General features: G+C 42.2%; 1 protein-coding gene across 1 annotated transcript; it reads right to left on the bottom strand.

Annotated features, from left to right (window-relative positions):
• Positions 1-20,689: 20,689 nt before the first annotated feature.
• Positions 20,690-23,303, bottom strand: LOC135700574 (augmin complex subunit dgt5-like). Its single transcript, XM_065221103.1, has 4 exons — positions 23,140-23,303; positions 22,940-23,078; positions 22,711-22,855; positions 20,690-22,374 (listed from the first exon to the last, which is right to left on the bottom strand). Exons 1-4 carry the CDS (start codon positions 23,232-23,234, stop codon positions 20,858-20,860), a joined length of 1,896 nt encoding a protein of 631 aa, XP_065077175.1. The 5' UTR covers positions 23,235-23,303; the 3' UTR covers positions 20,690-20,857.
• Between the last annotated feature and the right edge of the window lie 379 nt (positions 23,304-23,682).

The following is a 23,682-nucleotide window of genomic DNA, read 5'->3' as shown; positions in this document are numbered from 1 at the left end:
GAAAGAGAAAAAAAAACAAGCGGAACGCCATATGTCGGATGACGGTTTCCTCGGCTACTACAATGCCTACTATGATGAGCAATTGATTTTGGTACTTCTTTCCGCTCGCTTCAACAAGCTTGCTAGGCCGTATTAGGAATGGAATGGATTAGTGGAGGCGGTGGGATGTTGATTGCAGGAGATGTTGTTATCAAAATTTGAGAATGTAACTATCAAACAACAAAACTTTAAGAAGGATTATACAATTCATGTCACTCAGACTATAAGTTCTTTGCTGAATATATCAAACAATTTTTTTCAATTTCTTGACATATACTTAAAAGCAAAAGTATCTGTGGAACAAACATTGTTCAGCACAAACAGCACTAATTTTTACATGCATTACGTTGAATATTTTGAAATAAATGTCTTATTGTGCGGTCCAATATTTCTTGAAATTTTTTCGTTTTAATTAATAAAGAATAATAATAATAATGATAAATCTAAAGTGAATTTCTCGAAAAACTAAAGGTCTTCGCATAACAGAAGAGCTAATTAATAACTTTAATATAAATCCAGTCTATATGATCATATAATAGCAGAAATCTAAGTAATCAATTGAAAAAAAAATCTAACTCGCGTAAGTCCTTTGACAGCAAACGAACAACAAACCAATCAATCATATCAAATTTTTTACACACCGTCAGCTAACAAAGATTATTTCCGTTCCCTATGGAAGACCGGACGGAGCTTCTTCATATGTACATCTACGATGCGTCTTGAACGTGAAACATTAAGCTACCGGTTTCCTCCTTCTTGATTAACCCTAAACAGGTCGATAGTTATGTAATTATCCTATTAAAAAGCGTCACTTCCCGGACGTTTTTTTTCATTGTTGTTGATGGTGTGCATCTAACTGCTTGGATCTCCTTCTTTTCCACAATTCAATCTCCGAAACGTAGAGTATCATATGCTGCTGTGTTTCATTGCCCCTTGTTCACCACCCACGAAGAAGTTGGATAATAAGGCACGCTCGGTCCACTACACTATTTCAATGTTGTATTCTTCGGTGAGATTCGGATTTTAGCAAAATAAATAACAGCTTTGACGCAGGAAGTTAGAACTTCTAGGTGGTATTTATAGAAAACATCAAAAGCCCTAGATTATTTCCTCTGCGAACATCGCACCCAATCATCGCTGTTCACTTCTCATCGATCCAAAATGAAAACATGACTCTAGAAATGTAATTTCCTGTGCCGATCGTACATACACACGCGACTATTTAGCCAACGGCGTCAACTGATCATTTTGGCCGAAAATAGCATGCGTTTCGTTGAGAAAACCCGAACCCACTACTGACAGCAGCGGCACCCCTGGGATTTCCATCTCGTTCCCATCAAACAACCAGACGTATCCAATGCAACGATATTCCTCCGTGGATGAAAGCGCCACATCAACAGCGAGCGACCACGACGACGCCAACGACGTTCGGGAGAACACGTTTTCCGGCATCCATATTTTGGCTACCAATGGACATCGAAGGAGGCGCGAACTGTGTTGTTGTTATTGTTGTTGATGATGCATTTCTTTTCGCGCGCGCTCGCTCGCCAAAGCGCATCTCTCTGCTCCCGCTCGCAGATGTGGGAAAACAAGTAGGCGCAGACGTAAATAATGCTTCTCATGGCATACTCCGCAGCGCTGGTGTCGTCGCTATACGAGATTATTAAGGGGGAAATGAATGAAAATGAACGGAAAAAAAAACATACAAAAATAAAACGGAAATCCTTTCGAATCCCCTCCAGTATGTAGGTAGTATGGTTTGGTAGCTCACGCTAGGAGTAGTTTCCCATGATGCCGTCGCAGCGTCGGTCGCATCCGTCAACGTCATCAGTGTGTAGGAAACGATGATGTAGTCACTCACTATTGTGGCTGCAGACATCGTTCTCAACAGCTGGCTTTGCGGTACAGATGTAATCTAATTATTTTAATCCGGCTGTGTTCTCCATGTCAGAGGCGCGATGTGGAACAGCAACGGACCCATTTGGAAGTCTATTCAAATTGAGGCATTCATGTTGAATGGATCCAAACTGCTTTATGCGGAAGCAACCTTCTGTTTTGACGTTGTTTTTTTTTTAATTTGAAGGGAAGCCCTTCTCAATATTTTGGGATATTAGATAAATGGAAGCATTAATTTGTTAATAGCATGAAACTGATCGATGCAAAATTTTTACACGTGTTACAATTCAAGCCATCTATTAAAAATTGCCGGGGCCTCAAATAGTCTAGTCAGCCCGATCTAAGCGACCGAAATCAAACGCGTCTAAAAGCGGTCACGGCACACTTCTCTGAAAGTTTTTTTTCTGACTTATTCCGGGCATTTCATCGTACTTTTTCTAAAAGTTTTTTTTTTCAACTTCCTCCAAACATTTTTCATCTTCCACTGAAAATGTATCTTCATTTATTGATAATTCAACACAGAGTAAATTTCTCGGGATTGTTTTCCTAGTCAGTGTGGGCGATCGCTTAGTGAAAATGTGTATTTAACATGCCTTATTTTTAGCTGTTTTCCAGGAAAATGATCTAGATTACAGAGATACGTGATTTTAGGAGAAAATAGCGGAAATTGATTCCTAAGATGTCACTCGCAAGCATGAGAACAATCCTTCCAGTTTGCATTTGATACTCACTTACACTTATAAAACATCAGAAACGATCAGCGGCTTGTGCGAAACGCATTGATTTAGTTCGCTTTCACTTAGCTTCGATTTTTTCGTTGAACCGAGGGGACTTTATCTAAGATGCATGAAAGTTGTTGCTTTACTATTGTGAGATTCACGCACGCTTAACCATCCGTTACTCGCGCCAACTTTTGTAACACGAGTACTCGCGCGTTGTAATTTTTACAACAATGTGAGTTTTCCATTGCCATTTTGCAGCCGAGCTACCAATCGATATGAAACCAACGGGTATTCCTTAAAAAAAAACTTGTTTTTAACTAAACAAGCCAAACTTTTATGACAGTTAACCCTCAAAAATGCAGATAATAGAGAAAATGTGAATGGAAACCGCGTAAACGGTGTCCGTACTACGTGGGATTTGACTTCATTGGTTACAACAAGGAAAATCTCGAGATCCGGACCAGATAGAAAGTTACTGTCTTGGGCAAAGTTGTTCTAGAGATCATAGCCTTTTCGCTGGTGGAGAGTAGTTCAGAATTTTTTCACTACGTAGCGCTAGAGTACATGTGAAATTATCGCATGTGATATATCTCGAGATCATGACCAGATAGAAAGTTACTGTCGTCGACAAAGTTGTTGGTGAGATCAAAGCCTATTTCTTGGTGCACAATAGTTCAAAATTTTCTCAATACGCAGCGCTAGTATACACGTGAAATTCTCATATAAAATATCTCGAGATCCGGACCAGATAGAAAGTTACTGTCTTAGGCAAAACTGTTCAGGAGATCATTGCCTAATTGCTGGTTAACAGTAGTTCAGAATCTTCTCACTAGGTAGTGCTCGTATACATGTTAAGTTCTCGCATGGTGGACAGTTGTTCAGAATTTTCTCACTACTCGGTGCTAGTATACACATGCAATTCTCGCATATAAAATAGCTCGACATCCTGAGCAGGTAGAAAGTTACTGTTTTCAGCAAACTTGTTTAGGAGGCCACGACTTTTTGGCTGGTGGACAGTAGCCCAGAACTGTTTCACCACGTGGCGCCAGTAATCGTGTACAATACTCGCGTATGCTAAGCTCGAGATTCTGAACAGGTAGAAAATTACTGTCTTCGAAAAAGTTGTTCATGAGGTTCATGCTTGGTGCACAATAGTTTAGAATTTTCACACTACGTGGCGTTAGTATACATGCGAAATTCTCGCATGTAAAATATCTCGGGATTCTGATCAGATAGATTTCACTAGTGGACAGTAGTTCAAAATTTTCTCCCTACGTATCGCTAGAATACACGTGAAATTCTCGCATGTGGTTTGTTTCAAGATCCTGACCAGATAGAAAGTTACTGTCTTCCACAAAGTTGTTCAGGAGTTCGAAGCCTTTTTGACTGGTAAACAGTAGCTAAGAATTTTCTCACCACGTGGCGTTAGTATACATGTACACTTATCGCATATGCTATATCTTGAGATCCTGATCAGATAGAAAGTTACTGTCCAGGACAAAGGCGACTCTATCTACGATGCAGGGAAGATTGTGTTTTGCTGTAGCTAGCTGCGCGCACGCTGAGTAAGTAGAATAAAGATTGATGACGATTCTGAAGATTTCCTGCAAAAAGATGATGCGCGATGCAAGAAGATGCGAGAAATGAGTGAAGATTTTTTGAAGATTGATTCGCTAGTGTTAGATTTTTTGAGCACCTAGAATTGAGATTAACATGTGTCGCCCCCCTCGGAATTTCTTTTATTATCGGGGTTGGAACCAGTTCTAAACCGAACTTTTTGTCAGTGCGAACCTCAACCTGAGCTAGGTTTTAAAAACAAACGAGCAAACTGACGTTTGTCAGAAAACAAGTAGACCCAATCTTGATACCCGATCCAAGTTGAAACTGAATAATAAATGAATTCGCTAAAAGTTGAGAGCACGCAATAAGTTAATATCAAATATATCATATTAACAATATGATCCATTCATGCCTTTTCCAAATGTTGCAATGGCGACCCGCAAAATATTGCTTCACGCACCATCTAGCGTTGAAAAAGGTCAGCAACAATCATTCAATTACAATCGAGGGGTGCGAATATAGCACTTATTACAAAAGTAATAGTCAAATTATTTTCATTAATTACATTGAGTATATTACTTTAAAATTTGTCTGACATGTCACTGTTGTCATCAAATAAAATAAAATGCTGAAATACAGTCATTTGAAATATTAAACAAATTTTCATTTGGTTTACCCCTCGTGACGATAAACAAATACATTAGTAGCCTTTTTGGCCACAGAGGTGCTTTCATCGCTAAAAATTCGGTTCGCCAGCTAAGCGAAAGAGTGGATCATGTTGTTAATATAATATATCATCATCATCAATATGCAATAAGCAATAACCTTGAAATGCGAAGAAGAAGAAGAAGAAGAAGAAGTAATTGATAAACATGAGATTGATCGAGGGGGACGACTCTATCTACGATGCAGAAAAGATTGTGTTTTGCTGTGGCTAGTTGCGCGCACACTGAGTAGATAGAAAGAAGATTGATGACGATTCTGAAGATTTCCTGCAAAAAGGTGATGCGCGATGCAAGTAGATGCGACAAATGAAAGAAGATTTTTCGAAGATTGATTCGCTAGTGTGAGATTTTTTGAGCATCTAAACTTGAGATTTAGATGTGTTGCCTCCCTAGAGATTGATGAAGATTTTAAAGATTTCCTGCAAAAAGGTGGAGAGCGATGCGTCCTCTGTTCGTTCGAATGAAACCTCAGACCATCAAAATCGATACATCAAAACCGCCTTTTCGAATGATAGCTGTAACCGGATGACGGTTGTTTTGAAATCAGATGATTTTCCTCTCGAATACAAGATGAAGATGTTATTAGAAGGTATAGGGCCTTCAGTTGGAATGTTCTCTCTGTAGAATGATAGTCATCTTATATTGAAATGCATTTGGTATTGGTTTAGCCCTTTATCGCAAAGCATTCAAAACGATGATGTAAATAATTCTATCGAACGTCATTTGCTGCTCTGAGCAGACATAGACAGCAGCATAGCCATCGCTATCAGAGGTGGTACGAACATTGGTAAAGAGCGGAAACTGTACATTGTGAAAGAGCAGTCTACCACCGGCTCCTAACATCTGCCGATCAAAACAACAATTTACTCGAGGAACAGTTTGGTTTTCGGAAAGGTCGTTCGACCGTCCACCAGCTGACTCGAGAGACAAACAGTCTCAGACGGAACAAGTCTTCCAATCTTCCTAGTGAAGATAATAAACAACTATTTATCGGATAGGACGTTCCGAGTCTCTCTGAATACCGTCACATCGGATGCTTTCAACATCGGTGCCGGGGTTCCACAAGGAAGCATCCATGGCCCCATTCTATTCAACCTGTTCACCTCCGATATGCCGGCTCTCCCTGATGGTGGATTGTTGTCTCTGTTCGCAGATGACAAATCCATCGTCTACAAGGGTAGGGTCATTGGAGCTCTGACTGTTAAACTTCAGAGAGGCCTGGACATCCTGTCTGAATATTTCAACAGCTGGAAGATCCGTATCAAAGCGGCAAAGACCCAGTGTTGTGACGACCACTGGGTCGTCCCAGAATATTGTGCAACCGTGCACTACCTCCTGATGAAGAAACTATTGTTTCACCTGTTCTTCAGTAGTATTCTGACGTTCTGGTTGTACCGGCCATTCCGATTCTGGTTGGCGAAGGAACATGGGCCCGTTAAACCACCGACTTTCCGTACTGAAGTCCGGACCAGCCTGCCATTTTGTGGCGTCGTCAGCCACATTCAGCCTTGTTGGAACATATCTCCATTCATTTACTCTGTTTGTTGACAGGATTTCACCAACACGAAATGCTACGTACTGGTGATAACGAAAGGCATCTGAATTTAGCCAGGAGAGCACAGTTGATGAATCAGACCAGAATATCTTCCGGGTCCTAGGAAGTGTCAGATTCTGGCACACGCTTTCCATCAAGCGGGCTCCGATTAGTGCCGCTTGAAACTCCAGTCTAGGTATAGAAACTGGTTTCAATGGTGCCACTTTACTTTTGGCGATGATGAGTGAACACTCAACTCCCGATTCACCGACCGTTCGTAGATAGATGGCACATGCATAGGTCTGCCGACTCGCATCGACAAATACATGTAGTTCCGAAACCCGTTCCTGATCCGAACGTGTGCAACCAAGTAGGCATCGAGGAATCTTGATCTCGTGTAGACGTGAAAGATAGTCTTGCCATGCGTTCCAGCTATCGTGTAAATGTTCTGGAATCAACTCGTCCCAGCTCGCCAAATATGTTGCATAAGGATTTTGCCGTGTACGATGAAATGGGCTATCAACCCCAACGGATCAAATATGCTCATAATAATCCGAAGCACTTGTCTTTTCGTCGGAATTGATGGTTGGTTATCCGGAAGCGAAACTTCCGAGTTAGATGGAGATGTGAACGTGAATACATCACTAGCGGATACCCAGAACATTCCTAGAACTCGTTCAGACTCCGAATCCAGATTCAGGCTCTTGTTTGTAACTTCCTGCAGTACTCCCAGATTCCGTAAAACTTCCTTCGAATTCGAGACCAACTGCCGGATCTCAAATCCTCCTTTGGCATGGATGTATGTCACTTGCTCCATCAGCTCATCCGCTTTTTCCACAGTGTCCACGCTGTCAAGGTAATCATCGACATAATGGCTATCGGTAATTGTCTTCGCTGCTCGTGGATACTCTTCTGCGAACTCCTCAGCATTCCTGTTCTTTACAAACTGCGCTATGCACGGAGAGCAGGGTGCACCGAAGATGGCCACATCCATGACGTATACTTGCGGTGGATCTTCCGGGCGATCTTTCCATAAAAATCTCAAGAACTGTCTATCTGCTGCTCGAATCATGATTTGATGAAACATTTCCCGCAGATCTCCACCGATTGCTATATTTCTCTCGCGGAATCTGATCAGAACGGCAATGAGCGCAACCATCAAATCCGGACCTTTCAACAAAAGTTCGTTGAAACTCAAGCCCTCTACTGTTGCTGCCGCATCCCAAATTAAACGAATCTTGTTCGGCTTTTTGGAATTTTGAACCACTCCAAGCGGCAAATACCATGTTTGTCGCTGGTCCACGAATTCCATCTCTGACTTCGATGCTCGATGTGCGTAGCCTTCCTCGATGTAGCTCTCAAATAATTCCTTCACCTTGGCGTACAAGTCCGGGCTCCGCAGCAAACGCTTTTCCAAGCATTTCAAACGGCGGAGTGCAAGCGAATAGGAGTCAGGAAGGTTATGTTCATCCTCCTTCCACAGAAATCCAACTTCAAACCCTGTTGAAACGCGAACAGTTGTTGTCTCAAGGACATCAGCAGCTCTCTTGTTGTCTTCCGATTCAGGTTTCGGAGTGATACAGGACTCATCAATTTTAAAGAATTGCTTCATCATGTCGTGCAGCGTTGCGTTATCTGGAACTTGTTTTGCCCGGTCCACGTGGAAATTAAGGTGTTCTATGCCTTCCGATTCTGAATGCTGACCGTAGATGCTCCAACCAAGTCTGGTTTTAGTGGAGGGATAGAGTCATTGGTGGACAAAATGAGTCCGCTGTACAAACTGTTGCCGTTCATCGATCAATCGGGGGTCATTCGAATGGACAGTCGTATAGGGGCTGCTCCATTCGCCCCATACGAAGCTAAGTACCCAATTATCTTACCGAAAATCCATCCAATAACATTCCTCCTTACTGACAGCTATCATCGACGTCTGCTTCACGCCAACAACGAGACGGTTTTCAATGACATGAGACAGCGGTTCTATGTTCCGGCATTACGACGACTTGTAAGGAGAGTAGCAGCCGAATGTCAACGATGTAAGAACTCCAAAGCGGTTCCTGTAATTCCTCGCATGGCACAATTAGCTAGGGCACGGTTGACCCCCTTCTTGAAGCCGTTTACGTACATCGGGACCGACTACTTTGGGCCGATTATGATCAAGGTCGGACGAAGTCAAGTCAAGCGCTGGGTGGCCTTATTCACCTGCCTGAGCATCCGGGCAATTTATCTGGAGGTAGTCCATAGTCTCGCAACACAATTCTGTATAATGGCATTTCGGCGCTTCGTGGCACGGCGTGGAGCGCCTCTGGAGGTGTACAGCGATAACGGCACCTGTTTCGTTGGAGCAAACCGACAGCTAAAGAAGGAGATTGACAAGATCAACGAAAGCTGTGCAGCTACGTTCACCAACGTCCGCTCTAAATGGATTTTCAATCCACCTGCAGCGCCACATATGGGTGGCCTGTGGGAACGGATGGTACGCTCCGTGAAAACGGCAATGCTTGCCCTCGGAGACGGATTGCGGAATCCTAATGAGGAGACTTTTGAAACCATCGTTCTCGAAGCTGAAGCGATTGTCAATTCGCGCCCTTTAACATACGTCGGCCTCGATTCATCGGATCAGGATCAGGCGCTGACCCCTAATCATTTCTTGTTGTACGGAACACAGGGCGTCAACCAGCCTGCTGTTCAACCGGTAGAGTACCGTAGCGCACTCAGAGATAGTTGGAAGTTGGCTCAGTGGATGATTGACCAGTTTTGGAGACGCTGGATACGAGAGTATCTTCCGGTGTTGACAAGGCGATCCAAGTGGTTTGAGCCAGCAAAGCCAATCCAGGTCGGCGATGTAGTGGTGGTAGTAGATGACTCTATCAGGAACCAGTGGCTTAAAGGAACGATCATCGAAGTATATACTGCATCAGATGGACAAGTTAGGCAGGCCAAGGTGCAGGCAGCCAAAGGTATCATCGTACGACCAACAGTGAAGTTTAGCAGTTTTGGATGTTTTCGGAAGATCCAGGTCACACGGGTCGGGGAATGTTGTGACGTTGTCGTCCCAGAATATTGTGCAACCGTACACTCCCTCGACGAAGTGACAAGTTACATAAACGTCAACAGAACAGACATATTTGTATAACTATTATAGAATACCAAGGATTGTTTACAAGCGAACAAAAATAGCTACCGATAACGTGCAGGTTTTCGATGAACTGAAATTTAATTTAAGTATTGCTAAAGTTATAAATTACGTACATGTGTGTACTTATAGTTACTGGATCGTGAAGATTTAGAACGAGTCACACAGTGCTGTAAACCACATAACAAATCAAAATAAAGCAGAATTTTACTACTATTGTGAATTTCGTGGTGGAGGAAGTTTCCTTTAACAACAAGAATTTTTTGTATCCATGATGAATGGCTGTTGATGGCTATTCATAATGTAAATGTAAACAATCGAATTAATAATCTAATCTAAAGCGTTTGCAAGTCATCCTATCCTTTAATTGTTGTCCTCTGAGCCCTGTATGTTTTACAGGCAATTTTCAAATAAATATCATCCTTTATTTGGGGGACAGTCATATCACTGGTTGGAAACTAACGATTTAAAATTAGCTCACTACTTGACTAGCCTATTGGTCCCACGTACAGCGTACCCCATTCTAGTAGAAATTCTAGTACTACACTATGTTTGTTTTGATTCGCTATGAAAGTTTGAAAGATAAAATAAGGGGTTCGTGGATTTTCCTATGTTTCGAGGGGTTCATCGATTAGCTTGGGACCGAAGAGAGTACCAGAGCTGAGCCAAGAAGTTGAGCACGTTTCTTCGGGACCTTCTGGTCTTAGAGTTACCTCTATGTATCAACTCCCTGTCTTAAACATTTCGTGGGCTCTTCTCCCCACTCATTGAGTCATCCTGCTGTAGGATGGCCTGCTTTTTGATCGGTTGTATGATTCTGTTGTTGGATGGAGATTCTCATTTATCCCGTGAATTCACGTTGGCGATTCTCCAAACCGTGTTTGCCTTTGATACAATGGCAGGTTGAGTACAATTAGATGTTATTAAACTTGATCAAGTCGAACAGCAAGGAAAGTCCACAGTCTACCGACAGTTGTCTTGCTACAGTGAGTGATAATGCAATTGCATCATCATCATCATAATACTTTTCTCTATGCCAATACAAATTCAAATGCGTCAAGCTATGTTTAAAGCTAGAAAATAAAAAATAGTGATTCTATCTACAAAATTACAAGTTACAAGTTGACAAATGAACAACATCGACATGAATCCGATCGACGTTGTTAATTTGTCAACTTGTTACTCCCAACATAGTTTACCGAATTTTGAGTACGTTCAGTTTTGAGAGATCTGGATGGATTCTACCCAAATTTAGGTAGTTTTGAAATAGCGTTAAAATTAAAGAACCCAATAACCTCATTCTGATGACGGTTGAAGATGTATGATGAATGTCGTAAAATGTATGCTAAATGCTTATGATCAACTGGTAATCATGAATCATTGATTAATTTTTAACGCCCTGATTTTACACTGAAAAAAGTTTTCACTTAGTTTCTATTAGGAACGCACATAATATTTTTCCAATAAGAAAAATAATGATTGTTATCTGAATATCACATAGCAAAAGAAATTCTATATGAGAAATCATATAGATTTCATTGGACACATAATGTTCATGTGATTTAGTGGTGCAATTTCCAATTATGGGATCATATGAAAGTTACGTGAAATTCCCATGGATATTTTCCACTGGCTATGTGATTTATTTTATGAGTGTACTATTACGAGCCAGATTACCAGTGAACACATCAGTGACCAACGACATACAAAACCGAAATGACAGTTTTTCTGGCATTATTGTCACTCTCTATCACTGCCTATTCTCTTTCACTTCCCGCCAAACCAACAACATTCAATGAGAATACGATGCAAATGGCCCGGCATTTGTAAATATCATCCATTGTGTTTCCCGGGTTCGAGTTAAACGCATGAAAAGAAAGGAAAAGCGCTATTAGACCGGCGGCCGACTGATGGCTAATCCGACCGGGAAGTAGAATAGGCCTCTCACACTCAGAGATACAGTTAATTCGATTGATCGTGGGCATTTTTAACGTACACATCTCTCCACATATATTTCCAACGCCATAACTCCGCAGTATGCGCGTTGCACTGTTAGAACCTACCGTCTCATCCGGCCACGTGCTTCGTTCACAGTTTGTTTAGCGGCATCCGGGAAAATACCATTTTCAAATAAATAACGGAAAACTCACATTACAAGGTCGTCGGTTCCTGTGCTCTACCCAGCTCACGGTAGATTTATTTTCTGCAAACTCCATCCCCCCCCCTCCTCCCATCTGTGTGGTTTCACGCTTACGCAAAAAGTAGATCATTTCGCTTGCAGTGCCGGAAACCCATCCACAGCGCCAGACCGAACAGGTAGCCCTACTGCATACTCAGCAGGCAGCTCGCATGACGACGCAACGGTTTCACCGTTCGTGGTTGTTCCGTTGCTATTTCTAATGGCCTCTACAATCATTACTCATTTCCAAATATTTTCCATTCTTCGCGCAATTCGAAAATTGGAACAATTTAATAACCACTTATTACTCTTTTTTTCCGACTTCCAGATTCCGACCACCAAACGTCAGAAACAATCCGCTACCACAACGATGCAAGTAGAAAGTGCAGCAAAGTGGCGAGTACCGCCGTTGGATCTGTCCGCGGTCAGTGTGCTTTCCAACGAAAACGATCGCCGGTGGAACAATAATCACAGCCTTCATCATACCTCCAACCACATCTCCGGGCAAACACCGCTACCGCCGCCAAAGAAGATCCAATATGGTGCCGATGGTTTGCCCATCGATCCGCGGGATTGGACTCGCGCAAACGTGTGGACCTGGCTGATCAATCTGGCCCAATCCGAGGGGTTAGACATTAGTCCTGAACTTGCGCAAAAGTTTCCAATGAACGGAAAAGCCCTCTGCCTAATGAGCTTGGATATGTACCTCAGTCGAGTTCCGGTCGGAGGTAAAATGCTCTACCGGGACTTTCGGGTCCGGCTTGCCCGAGCAATGAGCTTATAAACATAAAAAAAACCTCTGAAAAGCCCAAATCAAGGCAATAATAAAGATGTCCAAATCTCCTCAGTAATGTTATAGTAGACTTAAGAGTGTTAAAAATTCTACATTTTCGAACAATGCATTATAATTTTTTTTTTTTATTAGACTAGCATGGTTACCAATTTAGCTGATTTCCAAAGTTTTCGTGGAACGGTCATCATTTCTCGAATATGGCAAAACTATCATTTAGCCCAAATACACAATGCATAGAATCAATATACTTAAATGTGAGTTAAGTAATAGCATTCATTGTGAAGGATGCTCAGTATTCTCAATTATCTGTCGTAAATCTTTTGAAGGTACATTTTTACGGGAATTTGTTTGTGTATATATGGTTTCTAGTAATAAGTTATCTAGTCAATAAATGATTTTCAAAAACAGATGGGAGCTCTTTCAATGTTCAATAGTGAGTGAAAGAAAACATAAAATGGGAGCTCAGCTCATTATGTGAACCTGTAGATGAAATACCACAGATACTTAATTCCTATCAAGGGCACCTTCATTGGTGGAAAAAGCCAACGTGAAAGACCCCCTTCATGGGCGGCTGCTTGCTTTTACTTTAAGGGGCTGTTCATTAACTATGTAGACCGTCTTTTTTGGATTCTTGTCCCCTCCTCCCCCTGCGTAGACAATTGTCCACACACTAAGATTATTTTGCCGAAATCTGTGAAATTTTACCGAAATCTTAACAGCTGATCGTTCGGTAAACAGTTCGGTGATTTTTCAAAGATTTTCTATGATTTGTGTGTGTGTGTGTGTGTGTTTTTTTTTTTTTTTTTTTTTTATAGTAAGGTTTAGGAAAGTTTCAAGAAGCCTGGCCTGTAGTAAAGTTGGCACGGTATGGTATCCACTAGTTGTCTAGTGCAGCTCCACTAAACCCCATTCCTTACTCTCTCCTCTGCCTGGATCCCCCCGGGACCACTGTGAACCGACTACTTCGGGGGGTGGCTGTGCTCATGCACTTGTCGTACTCTCAGCGCTAGCTGGCGTTGCTAGATCTCTGCTCTTCTCTCCATTTACGCTGCAGCTCCGACATAATCTGCGTGACTGCCCTGCTGACGGCATTCCAAATGCCCTCCTCTCGACACATTTCAACGACGACATTCTCCACGTTAAGGACGGGCATCTCTGGTCGCACTGCCTCGAACCTTGGACAGTCGAAGACCACATGCTCCGGCGTTTCATCGACGTTGCCACACTCCGGACAGAGGGGTGACGCTGCGTGTCCGAACCGATGCAGGTATTTCCTGAGGCAGCCGTGGCCAGACAGGAACTGCGTTAGGTGGAAATTGACTTCTCCGTGTTTTCTGTTCACCCAGGTCGAAAGAATCGGTATTAGTCTATGTGTTCATCTACCGTTCTCCGTCGTGTTCCACTCCTGTTGCCACTTAGCCAATGACTCCACTCTCACAACTTTCCGTACTCTTCCGGCTTCTCTCAGCCTGTAGTACTCGCTGTCCTCCGCCAGGGTGATGCCGATAGGGATCATACCTGCGATAACGCATACTGCTTCCGACGAGATGGTTCTATATGCACTCACGACTCGCATGGCCATGAGGCGGAACGTACTGCTCAGTTTCCTTTGGTTCTGCTTCGTTTCCAGCGCTGGAACCCAGGCTGGACCTCCATATCTCAGTATCGATGATGACACGCTGGCCAGAAGACGCCTCTTGCTACTGCTGGGACCAGCGTTGTTCGGCATGATTCTAGCTATCGCGTTGATGGCCTTCGAAGCCTTCTCACAGGCATATTCGACGTGGCTGTTGAAGTTTAGCCGGTCATCGATCATCACTCCCAGGTATTTTAACACACGCTTCGAGGCTATGGTGTGCTCCCCGAGGGTGATTTCTGCCCGGTGTACCGCTTTACAGTTACTGACCAATAACACTTCCGTTTTGTGGTGGGCTATCTGCAGCTTCGCTCCTTGCATCCAGTTACCAATCATATCGATCGGTTGACAACACTTTCACCTTTTCCAGCGTCTCGCCTGTTACCGTCAAGACGACATCGTCCGCAAAGCCAACGATCTCAACTCCTTTGGGCAGTTTCAGCGTTAGCACGCCGTTGTACATCCCGTTCCAGAGCGTTGGACCAAGGATGGAGCCTTGTGGAACTCCCGCTGTGATCCTAATCGATCTCTGTCCCATGTCTGTCTCGTAGACCAGGACCCGGTTCTGGAAATAACTCCTCAGGATCCTGCACAGGTAGTCAGGGACCCTCATTCTATGCAGTGCTTCGGTGATGGCCTCCCAGCTGGCGCTGTTGAACGCATTCTTGACGTCAATCGTTATCACGGTGCAATATCGATCTCCTCTCCGCTTCTGTTTGGACGCCTTCTCAGCTCTCTCGACCACTGTCCGAATTGCATTCACCGTCGATCTCCCTTTCCGGAATCCGAACTGCCTCTCCGACAATCCGTGCTCACTCTCCGTGTATTTCGTCAGCCTGTTTAGGATGATCCTCTCCAAGAGTTTCCCGAGTGTATCCAGCAGGCATATAGGCCTGTACGATGCTGGATCCCCCCGAGGTTTTCCTGGTTTTGGCAGCAACACTAGCTTCTGTATCTTCCACCTGTCAGGGAAGTGACCCTCGTCCAGGCATTTCTGCAGCACCATCCTGAACATATCCGGGGATGAGTGGATCGCCGCTTTCAACGCTACGTTGGGGATTCCATCCGGACCGGGAGCTTTCTTCACCTTCAATCCTTTCGCCACTGCTACGAGTTCCTCGTTGGTGACTTCGAAGTTATCTCCCTCTCCTTCTCCGTACGGTGTAGGTGGCCAGGTTGTTGGGTCGTGGTTCGGGAAAAGTCCTTCCACGATGACTTTCAGCTCTGGGCACATTTCAGCGGGCATCATTGGACCTCTGATCTTCGCCATCACGACTCGGTATGCGTCGCCCCAGGGGTTGGCATCAGCGTCTCGACACAGCTCCTTAAAACAGTTCGATTTGCTCTGCTTAATCTCTCGTTTAAGTGTGGCCTTGGCCACTCGAAACACTTCTCTTCGTTATTCTCTATCTGCTTCCGTTCTTGCTCTCTGAACACGTCTTCTGGCTCTGAGACAACTAGCGCGGAGAGTGCTAAGTGCCTCGTTCCACCAGTAGACTGGACGCCGTCTGTGTGTGTGTGTGTGTGTGTGTGTGTGTGTGTGTGTGTGTGTGTGTGTGTGTGTGTGTGTGTGTGTGTGTGTGTGTGTGTGTGTGTGTGTGTGTGTGTGTGTGTGTGTGTGTGTGTGTGTGTGTGTGTGTGTTTGTGTATTCCCTCTAACCCCCACTGTTGGTAGTGTTATCAACAATCAATACGAAACTAACGATTTTAAATTGGCTCATTACTTGACTAGCCCATTGGTCCCAAGCAAACAATTAACGTACCCCATTCTAGTCGAAATTCTATTACTACACAATGTTTGTTTTGATTCGCTATGAAAGTTTGACAGATAAAATGAGGGGTTAGTGGATTTTCCTATGTTTCGAGGGGTGAATCGATTAGCTTGGGACCGAAGATAGTACCAGAGCTGAGCCAGAAAGTTGAGCTCGTTTCTTCGTTACCTCTATGGTGTTATTATGGAAGAACTCTCTCTACAATGTCGCATTTATGGTCATTGTAGACAGCTTTAGTCCGGGAGTTAAAAGGTGATAGCTCTATTGCAGATCCAGCAACCCATTTCAGATTGTCTGGAGAGTCACGCCCATTCCGAGGTTACTTTCACTTACAATAAACCCCGTATGTATGCATCACCGTTACCAAATGGATATTGGTCTTACATACACGCTTCCAGGCTCGAATATATTCTTTTCAAACCTGACAAGTATTTAGTTTATGTTTTTTTAATTGTAAAATGTATTTGGGCTGGTCTCACTATGTTAATTTGATCCTCCAATCCATTGGTTCCGTAATTTTGATTTTCTCTAAGCTTTGCATCTCATTTCGTGATGTACCTTTGTCGTAATACTTCCTTTAACTCGATTCTAGATAATTTAATTCTAGATGCTCAAAAAATCTCACACTAGCGAATCAATATTCGAAAAATCATCTTTCATTTCTCGCATCTGGAAGTTGCGGCTTACTTACCAGCCTATAGCTGGCCCGATCACCGGACCAACTACTCGCCGTAGATGGTCCCGGAAGTCACCGCAGTGCACTACCCAGGCGAACGCTCCTTCGGTTCGGCCTGCTTCGTCCCTCCCTGGCTCTTAACTGCGGTGGCGAGACTGGCTCTACTGGCTGAGCCACCGCAGTGAGAACGGTGGGTGTGCGGGGATCCTTGGGGTTTAGCCGGGAAGCGGAAAAATCCTCGAAATTTAGCTTCCCTTGGCGGCGATCCGACACCCTTCACTTCAGCTCACGAACCACGGCACTTTTCGGGGAAACGACGTCACTTCCATGCGACGATGCTGGGAATTATCCCTCCAGCGGACACACGCCACGAAAACGGCACTCCAACTTCACGTTTTCACTAAAACGGACGGGGCAATAAAACGCGTCGTAATCAAACCGTGGTTCGTAACTTTTTTTCCGTACTAGCTGACAATCACGGACAATACAACCACAAACGAAGTGATAGACGGAGCGGCTCGAAAACTTTGGTGACTAACCTGCTATTGCAATTTTTCAGTGTACCACACGGCAACACCACTACTACTGGATTGTACCACATGGCAACACTACTACCATAGAGGTAACTCTAAGACCACTGGGTCCCGAAGAAAATCATTATTATTTTTGGCTCACTCAGTACCAGAACAACGGTCCCAAGCAGTCCCAAGCTATTTCACTCACCCCTGCATGTTCTGCATGAATCCACACACCCCTGATGTTATCTGTCAAACTTTCATAGCGAATCAAAACAAACATAGTGTAGTAATAGAATTTCAACTAGAATAGGGTATGTTAATCGTTTGCTTGGGACCAATAGGCTACTAAAGTGGTGAGCCAATTTAAAATCGTTAGTTTCGTATTGATTGTTGCTACTACTGGATTGAACTAGCATTTTCTCCAAATGTACTAGAATGTTTTGGTTCTATCTCTTTCACTCTACTCAAAACTGAAATGCATAAAAAAATGACAAAATAATACGCACTCAGAATCATTGTACACAAAATCAACTTTGTGCAAAACCAAAACAAAAATACTATCCCATCTGGTGGATGATGGCAGAAGCTTCTAAGAAAATTCTATTACAGCGAACCACATTATTTTAATTGATTTCTTCGCCAGTTAGTCGTCTGTCACTTCGTTTGTGATACAACAACCGCCATCGTTCTCCTGCAACCGCGCTCAAATGTTGTGCTGCTTATGTTTTTCGCCTTTTTTTGCAGCGGGAGGAGAAACGGGACCTAACTTTATTCTACACGCGAGACGATTTTAAACGATAATTATTACACTATATTCTAATCCTAAAAACATGCTTACACGAATAAAATCTACTATGAAAATAACAAATAAAAATATTTACAAATAAAGCAGTGGTGAGTATGTTGCCGAGTGTGCGGCCAAAACAAAAACAAATCATAAAAGACAAGACACACGCTCATGGCAAACACAATAAAAGGGTGGGTTATTAATTGTCACCCTAGACGAGGGTTACACATCTACTTGTATCGCGCTTCATCTTTTTGCAGGAAATCTTCAAAATCGACATAAATCTTCCTTCTATCTACTCAGCGTGCGTGCAGCTAACCACTGCAAAACACAATCTTTTCTACATCGTAGATAGAGTCGTCCCCCTCGCTTTAACCACAAACGAAGTGACAGATGACTAACTGGCGAAGAAATCCATTAAAATAATGTTGTTCACTGTAATAGAATTTTCTTGGAAGCTTGTGCCATCATCCACCAGATGGGTTAGTTTTTTTTTTTTTTTTATTTGAACAAAGTTGATTTTGTGTATAATGATTCTTTGACAGTGTGCAAAGAGCGTATCATTTTGTCATTTTTTTTATGCATTTCAGTTTTGAGTAGAGTGAAAGAGATAGAACCAAAACATTGGCAAATCAAAGTTGGCACTCGTGGAGAATAGAAGAACTATGAGAGTGATGATGGTTTCCAAATTTTACACGGTGAGGTATACGAGTGCAATCTTAAAATGCTATTATTTTGCAAATTGAGCATTTTATTTAAATCTGGTTAATGTTACGTTAGTAGAAAACTAAAGGACTACTCAAAAGACATATACTATAGAAAAAATAATTTCTTTTCAGATTTTTATGTGTAGACATAGATTTCAGCTTTTCTACCACTGTAGCAGAAAGCAGATTTAAATAAAATGCTCCATTTGCAAAATAAAAGCATTTTAAGATTGCACTCGTATACCTCTCCGTGGAAAATTTTGAAACCATCATCACTTTCATAGTTCTTCTATTCTCCACTAGTGCCAACTTTGATTTGCCAATTCTAATACATTTGGTGAAAATGCTAGTACAATCCAGTAGCAGTGTTGCCATGTGGTACAATCCAGTAGTAGTGGCACAAACGAAGTGACAGACGGAGCGGCTCGAAAACTTTGGTGACTAACCTGCTATTGCAATTTTTCAGTGTACCACATGGCAACACCACTACTACTGGATTGTACCACATGGTAACACTACTACTAGATTGAACTAGCATTTTCACCAAATGTACTAGAATGTTTTGGTTCTATCTCTTTCACTCTACTCAAAACTGAAATGCACAAAAAAAATTACAAAATGATACGCACTCTTTGCACACTGTCAAAGAATCATTGTACCACAGACAAACAGACATAACGCATTGAATATTTCTCACTGTAAAACATCGTCGCTAAAACATTACCGCCATCTGTTGAGTACACTGTGGTGGGTAGTACGCTGAACAGATGGCGGTAGTGTGTAAACGTCAAACGCAAGAGAATTGACTATGCGCGCTACAGGTGGCGGTACTACCAACTACGATACTTTTTAATTGACCGTTAAATGCTTGTTCGATGAACAACTTGCGAGTGTTATGTCTGTTTGTCTGTGATTGTACACAAAATCAACTTTGTTCAAATCAAAACAAAAAAACTAACCCATGTGGATGCCAAATCAAAGTTGGCACTCGTGGAGAATAGAAGAACTATGAAAGTGATGATGGTTTCAAAATTTTCCACGGCGAGGTATAAGAATTCAATCTTAAAATGCTTTTATTTTGCAAATGGAGCATTTTATTTAATTCTGGTTGCTGCTACAGTGGTAGAAAAATTAAAATCTATGTATACACCTAAAAATCAGAAAAGATATTATTTTTTCTATGTTATATGTCTTTTGAGTAGTCCTTAAGTTTTCTACTAACGTAGCATTAACCAGATTAAAATAAAATGCTTCATTTGCAAAATAAAAGCATTTTAAGATTGCACTCGTATACCTCACCTTGTCAAATTTTGAAACCATCATCACACTCATAGTTCATCTATTCTCCACGAGTGCCAACTTTGATGTGCCAATATTAGTCATATGAATTTGTATTCGGAATCCTTTTGATTTGTCCCTACTTAACCTTTGTTGTCAATTTTTTTCCCGTAGGTAAAAATCTCATGAATAAAGCATTAAAAAAAATCTTGTTGTTGCACCAAAGTTCTACTAATCCTTTTTAAATACGGTAATTTGTGAACTCTTTAAGGTATAACCTTAAGACATCTAATGATTTCATAATTCCGAAAATAAATTATAGCGAAATGAGTGGAAACAACCCTATTGTCTGAGCTGCAGCGAAGTGGAAAGAGGATCAGCAAACTAGCCGACACCGTCATTACGGGTCAGGAAAGTATTGACGAACTAGTGCTGAGCAGTAGGAGTTTCGGATCGAGTCGACGTGAAAATTTGTGGATTTGTTAAAGGATTGTTAATTGTTTAAATAGCCCTTAAACTACCTACTAGAAGCTTTTTTTTTTCTTGATTGTGTTTTCCGTCGATCTTGTTTTCTGTGCTGAGCACCAATGCTACCGACGCCAGGGAGGCAGCTCCCACACCTGGACCCTACCTATCGACCCATCAACTTATGAACCGGGACCCAACGGCGTGATGAAAAAAGATGTTATGCCTCAGAACATACCGGCGGCGCCGACTGGGATTGAACCCAGGTCTGCTGGGGTGAGAGGTAATCAAACTTACCACTGGCACCACTATTATAAGCTAAACTGCAATGAGCTTGGAAGTTATGTAGTATTTGAAGTGTATTATTCTATTCATGCTAAAATACATTTTGTGACAGCCGAGTTTACGGTAAAAACGCCACTTATTCCTTCACTTCATTTCCCACCCATCGGCCCATGGATCATCCGATAGTACATCAAATATTCACTCTCATACTCGCGATAATTTCTTCCGTTGAACAATTTTTTCGGTGGGACGTACTCCCGCAGTGGATTTGCCAGGACAAAGCTATAATAAATACGCCCCTTGTCGATCACCTCCCTGGTATTCGTGGCAACTGCGTCTATTTCATCCAAATGTTGACATATTTTAACGTGATTGGCTTTCCACAAATGCTGATAGTGTGCGTCGTCGACCACTGCCTGGTCCATTTCCGGTTTCAGATCGATCATAAACGTTTTGATGAATTCATCGAACTTGATCACGGTTTTCATCTCTTGCAGAGAGCATTCAGCAGACGAGAAGCAGTTGGGCAGAAGGGTCAGCAATGAGCTGAAATCATTTTTCATCAACAAGCAAGTTTTTAGCGAGAAAATTGAACATTTACTAGGTCGATAGAACCTGCTGAATGGAGTTTCTGACAATACTGTAAGTTCGCCGCTGTAAGGAGGCAGACTGGCTGGGGAATAGGCAGGTCCATTGGAGAGAGCATTGCTTTCAAATCGGGTGACATTCATTGACTGGTCTAAGAAGGTTAGCGATTGATTGGTCGTTTTTTGCCTCATGTTGTGGACGGTGTAACGGCTGTAACGCTGGACATATGAGATCTTTTCCTTAATTTGATTAAGTTGTTGAATTTCCTCTTGGATTCGTTCGGAGTATGAGTCGATTTCTCCGTAAATTACACGCAACTGAGAAAGCACTTGTTCCTGATTCTCTAGCTTGGAACTTTGTAGCTTGATTTCTTGCTTCTTTTTATCGATTTCTTTGCTGATGAATTCGAGCTGACCCTGGTTATAGTCCTTAGATGTGGATTGGAACATATAATCTTCCAGAATTTCGTCGGCTTCATCATCCATCATATTCAAAAGGTTCATTTTAGTCTCCAGCGTCTGCGCGAACGGTGTATATTTTGCAAGGTAGTCGTCTTTCATTGTTTGGATCGCTCGTTTCTTCGCAACCAGATCAATGAACAAATTGATATGGGACCCACAAAGCTTGGCCATATTAATTTGCAGCAGATCCTGATCTGATAAAGCATTCTCCTTCTCAAATTCATTCTGCTGACGATCGGCTTCGGAAATCTCCAAGAGTTGTTTCTCCTTTATGTCCATCAGTGCACTCCACAGAAGATAGTTTGGAATACCTCTCAGTACTGTCCTTATGTTGGCCCACAATTTCTGCTGAGCTTGCTTACTGCCCTCTTGTTTAAGTTCAGTAAACTTTGAGTAAAAACTATCTAAATACTTGTGGCAAGCCTGGATGGCATCGACCACATCGGACTTCGATTTAGTTGATTCCGTCGCTTTTGTTGGCATTGATCGTTCAATCATTTGCTTGATCTCGATTTCCTTTTCGGATATTTTGAACAGGGAATTGTCCACTGCTTTGTAGAAAGCAAGCTTGTCCTTAATTTCACATACTTTGGCATTCACTTGCACCTTTTGAATATCTGAAAAAAACATAAAGGAACCGATTATAAATCGACCATAGGCCAACGTATACCTAAGGGGTTGGTCATAAACTACGTAGACACTTTAGGATAGTGTCTACGATTCATATAAAATTTACAAAAAGTTGTATGGACGACAATCAACCAACTTTCCAGCAGTTGATTTGCGTGGACGGCTCACGCTTGGCGAGGAAATGGCTTACAAAATTTTGTATACAAAAGCTAATAAGCCCTTTTCAATTGTTTGTCGAGGATTGTCTACTCAGGTTGGGGGTGTTAAGGAGTACTCAAAAACGGTCTACGTAGTTTATGAACAGTCCCTAATGTTAATCCTACTTTTCTGTTTGATTTTTTCAGTTAATGTTTCGAGTGATGCTTTTGACTTTGAAATCCTGGCCTCCGTTTCAGAGCATTTGTTTTTCAGCTTCTCAATTTTCTCAAACCGTTGAAGTTCCTCCGGCATTTGAGTCATTTTTGATTTCTAAAAAGAACAACAATGTCTCAAAAAATAATTTATTGTGATTTTTCCACCCATAAATATGCAACAATATAGGTATAAGCTTACCGTTAGAACACCTCCAAGTGCTTCATATTGCCTAAGTTTGGCCACAAGGATATTGTTGCGCATAGATTCTATTTCTTGCCGGGGTCGTATTCCTGATACAATCTGCTGAAACAAAATACTCTGTTTGCCTCGGATGCATCTGGAAAGCAAAATAAAATTTCCATGATTCGACTAAACAGCACAAGGTAATCCAGAATTACTTTTTCAACGATTCATCCGAGGGTATTTTCTCCAACGGACAACCCATTTTGGTTGCCCAAAGCTTGAATCGAACTATTTCATCAGAAAGCGACATTTTGACCACAAATATTTTGGAAAATTCGCAAAACTTCACCAGATCGGCACTTTTTTTTAACAAATTTCACGATCAAATACTCAACCGACAACAGAAATGACGTTAATAGCTGTTGAAACTGCAACGGAGAAACTGCAGGTGGCGCACATCAATAAATAGTAAAGACATCAACCGCGGTGTTGATCCATTAGTTCGAAACATTTTTAACGAAACATATAGCTTTTATACGCTATACGGCTGTTGAGACTTCTCAGTTCTTACTGTTTTTACTCAGGAGTATTTGAAATTTCTACACTCTATTGACAAATCCAAGTTTGAATCAGCAATCGTGGCACTGCAATCAAGTATTTAATTATTTATCCACACCGAAAATAGTTTTCATGTAGCTTCCATTGGAAACGCACATGATTTTCATCCATAATGAAAATTCAGTGTCAACATTTCAAAG

The sequence above is a fragment of the Ochlerotatus camptorhynchus genome, unplaced genomic scaffold, assembly GCF_037179485.1.
Source record: "Ochlerotatus camptorhynchus isolate MF236.1 unplaced genomic scaffold, CSIRO-AGI_Acam_v1.1 ptg000139l, whole genome shotgun sequence".
Classification (NCBI taxonomy): Eukaryota; Metazoa; Arthropoda; class Insecta; order Diptera; family Culicidae; genus Ochlerotatus; species Ochlerotatus camptorhynchus.
Note: the sequence above shows the minus strand (reverse complement) of the source record. Positions and strands in the feature narration are given on the sequence as shown.